At 51.3% G+C, this 7,259-nt stretch overlaps 2 protein-coding genes across 2 annotated transcripts in view; both read left to right on the forward strand.

Moving 5' to 3' along the window:
• The window catches only part of LOC103474048 (uncharacterized), a 4,058-nt gene extending 1,071 nt beyond the window's left edge, over positions 1-2,987 (forward strand). Inside the window, exons 3-11 of the mRNA XM_008424766.2 lie at positions 152-350; positions 451-619; positions 1,390-1,483; positions 1,585-1,608; positions 1,721-1,774; positions 1,929-2,041; positions 2,114-2,237; positions 2,417-2,487; positions 2,563-2,987. Of these exons, the coding sequence (XP_008422988.2) occupies positions 152-350; positions 451-619; positions 1,390-1,483; positions 1,585-1,608; positions 1,721-1,774; positions 1,929-2,041; positions 2,114-2,237; positions 2,417-2,487; positions 2,563-2,784 (1,070 nt within the window). The 3' untranslated portion in view covers positions 2,785-2,987. The remainder of the gene's footprint in view (positions 1-151; positions 351-450; positions 620-1,389; positions 1,484-1,584; positions 1,609-1,720; positions 1,775-1,928; positions 2,042-2,113; positions 2,238-2,416; positions 2,488-2,562) is intronic.
• A 606-nt stretch (positions 2,988-3,593) lies between these two features.
• On the forward strand, positions 3,594-7,259 carry cfap53 (cilia and flagella associated protein 53). Its single transcript, XM_008424765.2, has 8 exons — positions 3,594-4,211; positions 4,625-4,854; positions 4,922-5,095; positions 5,326-5,629; positions 5,706-5,924; positions 5,990-6,206; positions 6,308-6,410; positions 6,964-7,259. The coding sequence occupies exons 1-8, from the start codon at positions 4,146-4,148 to the stop codon at positions 7,184-7,186; spliced, it is 1,536 nt and encodes a 511-aa protein (XP_008422987.1). The 5' UTR covers positions 3,594-4,145; the 3' UTR covers positions 7,187-7,259.

The following is a 7,259-nucleotide window of genomic DNA, read 5'->3' on the forward strand; positions in this document are numbered from 1 at the left end:
ACACACACACACACACACACACACACACACACACACACACACACACACTTCCAGCCAACAGAGGACTTTATATTGACTCCCATTCATTCAGCCCTGAAAGCTGCGCTGACCAAACTGAAACGCCTGAAACTCGTTTCATCTTCTCCCTTAGAGCCTCAAACTAAAACACACATGCAGGATTACCAGACTGTCAGCCGCCATGTTGAGGGAATTGGTTTAGGAGGAGGACATAATGAAGTCACAGGCAGAGCGGGGGCCAAGCGGGACTGTACGGACGCAACGTCCCGGATGACGTTGATGAAAGAGTTTGTCAGAGACGAGGACGTGGCAAAGCTACGGCACAAGACAATGTGAGAGTCTCTCTTCATCCAATTCTGTTGCTAATCACAAAGGCAGTGAATATTCTCTGCCTTTCAGCCAACGGTTTCTGCTTGTGTTCATAACTTACAGCGAACTGGAGCAGGAATTTGTGGAAAGCCTTGAGATGAAGAGAGGAGAGAAACTGGCTTTTGTGGTGGAGAGATTCCACAACAAGGATGAAGTCCAGGTTCTGGGCGAGGCTTCGTATGGAGGGATATTTGGAATAACAGCATTTAGCTTTGTCGACGTCTCTTATAAGGTGAGTAATCAGGGAATGAAACTGAGGCTGGTTGATCTCACAGTCCAGAGGGAAACGCTGATCGTTAATAATTTTAACCGAATGCTCAGACGGTCCTCATGAGCCGCTCAGCCACCAGGCATGTTGATATGGAGCTAGCTTGGTATGCTAGTCCGCCCCGGCTACTGGTGGACCTTAGACGTACAGATCCGTAGTCATAGCAACACGTCTCGCTACCGCAGACACACATGCAAGCGCCATGTGGGAGAGTTCACGAATTCCTGCGCTGGTTCAGATGGACCAGAGGTGCAGGGGGGGGGGTGACAGGCCGGAGAGGTGACCTCTGACCCCGGTGTGCCCGGCAGGCAGCAGGTCCGTCCCTCCTGCCCTTCCTGGACTCACCAGGTGGGGGAGCTAACGTGTCTGAGCTCCTTTGCTGGTTTTGTCCGACATGTTGGGTCTCTGCTTGGTGTCCAAACTGAGGCTGAAGTTTAAGAATAATACAAATTGGTTTATCAGAAAATGAGCCTGAAGAGGAAAACCAAACTGCTGATGATGACCAGAATATTCAGAACAGTTCAGTAGAAACTCAGCCTGTTGGTCCAGATTGCCTCTGAACGAAATAATGAAATAAATTGGTTCTCTGATACTTTTATATCATTTATCTATAACGGGGTTCTTAACGGGGGTTACCCTGTTCAGACAGGCTCCAGTTCAGTGATGGACAGAATCAGCAGATGAAAGTTTCAACGTTTCGGTTCGCTTCATTTTGCTGCTATTTGTTTTTACAGAGTCAAAAGTCTGGAATTACAAGCTTCATCATCCCAGAAAATAAAACCTTTGGTTTTGTTCTCCAAGAGATGCAGCTGGATGGAAACACTCTGAGTAAGAGTGGAGAGTTTTAGATTTAAATCTGAACCCAACAGTGATTTACCACGAGTCAAACATGAGTGTTGAAAGTTAACTCTCTGCTTTTATCTTCATAGAGTTTGGTCGTGCGATATTCTCAGGTCAGATCTTCTCCTTGTTATTTTGGCTAATTTAATGTTCACACTGACATGAAGTCAAATTGAAGAACTTTCTCCATGTCCTCATTAAGTTTCCTGTTCATTTACTTCACAGTTACAATGATGGGAATCTTGAAACAGACGACATTGGCACAGGACATGATTGGCAGTGAGTTTCTGTAAACGGATCTTTAGTTCCCAGTAATCAGTTTGCCTTCACATCATCCGACCCGTAAAACATTTCATCTTTTCTTTCTTTCTCACCTGAAGGGTTCCTTTAGTCTAGTTTCCTCCAGGATTTATGTTTTCTGTTGGTTCTGCAGAACTGGAGGGGAAAGTCGATGTGTGGCAGTCGCTGGCAGGCTGCGGTCACCTGCTGCCAAAACTCACCGCGGTCCTGGACGAAGGATGTTCTCTGATTCAGCTGGAGGACACGGTAAGACCCAACGTCCGCACACGGCACCGGCTGCTGATCCGCCTGTAAAAACTCTGCACGTCCTCCTGACAGCTGGACCGGATCCTTGATGGAGAAATTCAGCCTGAAGGAGCCGGAGCGTCATTCATGGATCTGGTTTCGTCTGCTTCCAGAGAGCAGACCGAAGCTCTTCAGCTGCTGGTCTGCGCTCTGGCCGGTAAATCACTTCCACTGACCGTCTCATCCGGTTGGTTCATCTCAAACATGAGATCACATCCAATATCAGAGCCGACGTCAACTCACTGTCTCTGATGCTGACGTGTTTGGTGATCACGTGTTTAAATGGCCTAGTCAAAGTTTTGTGGTTAGACTAAAAAACTAAAGTTTCTTGTGCAGATCTACCAGAGGAGATTCCAGCTGCTTTGGCCAAATCCGGTCCGGAAACTCTGGACCACATCATGGAGATAGTACGATCCTCCACTCAGCAACATTTTACTTCAACTATAATTTATTGAATGAATGAAAACTGTGTCTGTCACCAGATGGAGCATCTTAAGACTGGAGCTGCTGAAGTTCCTGAGTCCCTGGTTCGCCCCCTGCTGGAGAAGCAGGAGCTGTGCTGGGCGGGATCCTTCCTGAAGTCAGGACGTTACATGAAAAAACCCGAATTCAACGGTTACGATCATCCTCCCGCCCAGATGGAGGCGCTGTACGTCAGCGTGAGAGGAATCAGCGTCATGCTGCGGGCCGGACGGAAACTCTGAGTGTTTCTGGTGCCGACAACAATAAAGATCATTTAACCTGCGGGAAACATGACGATTCTTCACAAATATCTGTAAACATCAACCCAGATGTTCCAAAACGTTTCATCCGAACATTTATTCATAATTCAGAGTTTATGCAATAAATGCTCCATAAAAATGTCTCCAGAGGAATAAAATCATGAATAAAACTATTTGCTTCATCAGTGAAATTTCTCATTTTTATGATTAAAAATCCGGGCTGCACAGTGGTGCAGTTGGTAGAGCTGTTGCCTTGCAGCAAGAAGGTTCTGGGTTCGATTCCCGGTCTTTCTGCATGGAGTCTCCATGTTCTCCCTGTGCATGGTGGGTTTTCTCCAGGTACTCCGGTTTCCTCCCACAGTCCAGAAACATGACTGTCAGGTTAATTGGCCTCTCCAAATTGTCCCTAGGTGTGAGTGTGTGTGTGTGTGCATGGTTGTGTGTTTCTGTGTTGCCCTGCGACAGACTGGTGACCTGTCCAGGTGACCTGTCCAGGTGACCCCGCCTCTCGCCCGAAACGTTGGCAGCAGCACCTCCTGACCCCACTGAGGGAAAAAGGGTGCAAGAAAATGGATGGATGATAAAAATCCAGTTTTATACTTTATATTCACTTTATTTCAATATTTCTTAAGATTATTTTAATTTTTCATGTGAAACAGACTCACGTCACTGTTTTAGGTTTTGTTTTCATTACAGCCAACAGCGCCACCGCGTGGCAGCATGTGAAATTACACCAATGTCCGGAGGATTTGTCGAAATGGGAAAGATTATTGATCATACTGGTTATTGATCATATTTTCTGTTCGGTTCCGGTTCGACTTCAGGAAGGATCCAAAACATCCCAACGTGGCTTTTACAAATAAAAAATAAATTAAAAAATGCAGTTAAATGTGAAAATTGCTCAAAAAAAATCAGGAGATAAAACATGAAGTTTCAGTTCATCTTCATTAAAATATTCTTAATCTGAAAACTGAACGGAGTTCCGCTGCGAACTGGACCGGTACCGGAGGTGATTCTGTCCGTAGCTCGTTGGGGCCCCCTAGTGTCCGGGTAAAGGAAAACAGGCTGGTTGTTTATAAGTTTGATTGTAAACAAACATAAAAAATAGTAAATAGTAATAAATTCTATATATTTTTCTGCTGGATAACAAAAATAAAATCAGCTTTTAGGAAAATCAATCATTTAATTTACGGTCTAATTCAGTTTAGTTTACTGGTTGCCAGGAAACCGTCTGACGTCGGCTCGCGCCTGTTGTCCCGTTGCCATGGTAACCGAGCTTCGGCCCACCGCAGAGACGGTTCTGTTTTCAACTGATCCGGTTCCGTGAGAAAAGAGAGAAGACGATGGAGAGCGACGGGAGATTCAAATGTCGGGACATCCGCCTCATTCTTCCCCAAACCCTGGCGATGGTGAGAAAGGTTCCGGTTTTCTGCTCGGTTCCGGTCCGGCTCCAGGTACCGGCCCGGTCCAGCTTCCCTCCCAGCCGGACGACAGCAGTTTGTGACTTTGTGAATCATAATGATAACAAGCGGAGGGAGGTTTGTTGTAGGACCGGGGCTCCCAAGGCGGGGGGCGGGGCCCGCAGGGGGGCCCGCGGCCACCAAGCGGCGGTCCGGAAACGAGTCGTAGAGATGTGGACAATATTTATAAACTGAGGGCAGAAACTGATTATTAGGAGGTTCTGATGCTGCCATAAGCTGCTGCAAAGTGCTGCAAAGTGCTGCAAAAAACCTCTGATGGGAAGCGAAGCCTGCTCTAAAAGCATCAAACCGGCCGCCTGTCCATCCTGTCGTTTCCTTGCCTCCTTGTCTCCTTCTCTCAGAGATCCAAGGGAGCACGTGAGGATCACCTCCAGCGCCTGGTGGACCGGAACCAGAAACTGAAGGAGATCCGAGACGAAGTTCTGGAGTTCACTGGAGAGTACCGGGACTGCATCATGAAGCTGTGGTGGCTGCAGCGCTGCGAGCGCCGCTACGTCAGAGGAGCCGTGGTGAGGGGCGTGGAGGCGGAGCTGGAGCAGCACGAGGCCAACATCAGCCAGAAGAGAGACAGGTAACAGAACCAGAACCAGAACCCAGAGCGGACCTCGGTGACGCGGCGGCTCCTGTGTGTCCCTCAGGCTCAGGCAGCTGCTGGTGGCCGAGGAGCAGCAGCTGCTGCAGCAGCTGGAGGACAGCAAGGAGACGGCGCTGGAGAGGCAGGCCAAGATGAGGGAGCAAGTGAAGAACCTGAAGGACCAGAGAGAGAGAGAGAGGCTGCAGCTGGTGTCCGACAAGATGGAGCAGCTGTTCACGTAAGAACCGCTGACCAGAACCGAGTCCAGGTACCAACAAACAGCAGCTGCTCACTCAGGAACCAGGACCTGGTGGCTCCCAGTTCCTGGTTCCTGGGAGTCAGGAAGTGGGAGCTGCTAACCAGGAACTAGACGGTGGAGCTAGGAACCAGGAAGTGGTCCACAGAGCCGGTCACTAACTCGTTCCTGCAGCGGTGTGGAGGTGAAGCTGAGCTCCCTCTGCTCCTCAGGGAGCGCTGCGAGGAGCTGCGCAGCATCAAGAGCCGGCGCCGCGAGCAGCAGGTGACCCAGGAGCGCCGCGACCAGCTGAGGGTGCAGCAGCAGGAGCGCCTGCGGCAGCAGGAGGAGGAGGAGCTGTTCCACCGGCTGTGGGAGGCCGACCGGCAGGCCAAGGAGGAGCAGGAGGCGCGGCGGCGGCGGGAGCAGCGGCAGCAGGACGAGGAGCAGCGGCTGATGCTGCAGGAGCAGATGGAGGCGGTGGAGCGCCGGCGGCGGCAGGAGAAGGAGCTGAAGGAGGAGGAGACGCTGCTGCTGGTGAGTGAGACCCGCCTCGCCGCGCTCCCTGCCCAGGCCTGACCTTTGACCTCTGTCCTCCTCCATCCTCTGGCAGCTGGAGCAGCAGAAGATGGACCTCCTGCAGCGGCAGCGGGAGGAGCAGCTGCTGCAGCAGCGGCGGCGGCAGCAGCGGCAGCAGCTGGAGCAGGACCTGCGGCTGAAGATGAGGCGCCTGACGCTGGAGCAGCAGAAGGAGCTGGAGACGGACATGAAGATCCTGCAGCAGATCGACAAGGAGGACACGGAGCAGCGCAAGGAGGCGGCGCAGAGGAAGGTAGGCGGCTCAGGGGTCAGAGGTCAGGAGTCTGCTTCCTGCTCCTGCTGCCTGTCTGTCTCCAGGCGGAGCGGTGCGAGGAGCAGCAGAGGTACCGGCAGTACCTGGCCGAGGAGCTGCAGAAGCAGAAGAAGGAGGAGCAGGAGACGGAGCAGCTGATGGAGGAGAACCTGAAGGAGACGTGGAGGAAGAGGGAGAAGGAGAGCCGGCTGCGCAGGGAGGCGCGCGACCGGCTGATGAAGGAGGTGCTGGAGACGCAGCGGCTGCAGATCCAGACCAAACGTAAGGAGGAGGAGGAGGAGGAGGAGGAGGAGGAGGAGGAGCCGGATGGAGCCGTTTGGTTTTCTGATTCTCAGCCAGTTTCTCCTCCTGACTCTCCACAGTGGAGGCCAACAAGGACAGACAGGAGCAGCTGCAGAGGGAGAGGGAGGAGGGGAAGAGACAGAGGGAGCTGGTGGCCATGGAGGACAAGGAGGAGAGGAGGAGGTAGGAGCCTGGAGGGACGCCATGTTGGATTTACCATCATCATCACCATGTGACAGGAACCTGGCAGCTTACAGACATACATGAATATAATAATAACTACTGGTAATAATAATAATAATAACATTATTATTATTATTATTATTAATAAAACTATAAACTGTGAAATGTGGAAACCAGCAGAAGCAGAAAATCTGTTTCTGATTCATAACGACACAGAAACCTGGAATATGAAATATTTCTGTTTCTGAGCAGCCGAACCTCTCCTGGGTCGGATCGTACGGTTTCCATAGTAACCAGTTCAATACATGAAATGATTAACGAGTTTAGGAAAATATTAAAAACTGAGTTATGTCTTTAAAGCTAGGGGTATAGATCTGTAGTTATCAGTCGATGATGAAGCCCAGAGGTCACTGCAGGTCAACACGCCGCAGTAAAAACCGTTACCATAGTAACCACAAACAGAGGACCGGGCACACAGCCCTGAGGAACGCCAAGGAAGCGATGAAATGTAAAGACCCGAAGGTCTGACGGTCTCTTCCCTCCGTCTGCGCAGCCGCAGGCAGGTTGCGGTTGCGTACCAGGCAGACCTGCTGGCCCAGATGCAGCACCAGCAGCGGCTGCGGCGCCACCAGCAGGCGGAGGAGGCCAAGGAGCAGCAGCAGGGCCTGATCCTGCAGCGGCTCTACAACCTGAGGAAGGAGCAGCTGCTGGACAAGATGGACGCCTGCAGCCACCCGCTGAGGAGAGCGCTGCGGCCGACCGCGCAGGCCGACTGACCGACCGACTGACCGACTGAGAGCTGGACCGCAAACCAGCAATTAACTAGTAATAAACCAGTTAACCAGTCCA

This window comes from Poecilia reticulata, linkage group LG12 (genome assembly GCF_000633615.1).
Source record: "Poecilia reticulata strain Guanapo linkage group LG12, Guppy_female_1.0+MT, whole genome shotgun sequence".
Lineage (NCBI taxonomy): Eukaryota > Metazoa > Chordata > Actinopteri > Cyprinodontiformes > Poeciliidae > Poecilia > Poecilia reticulata.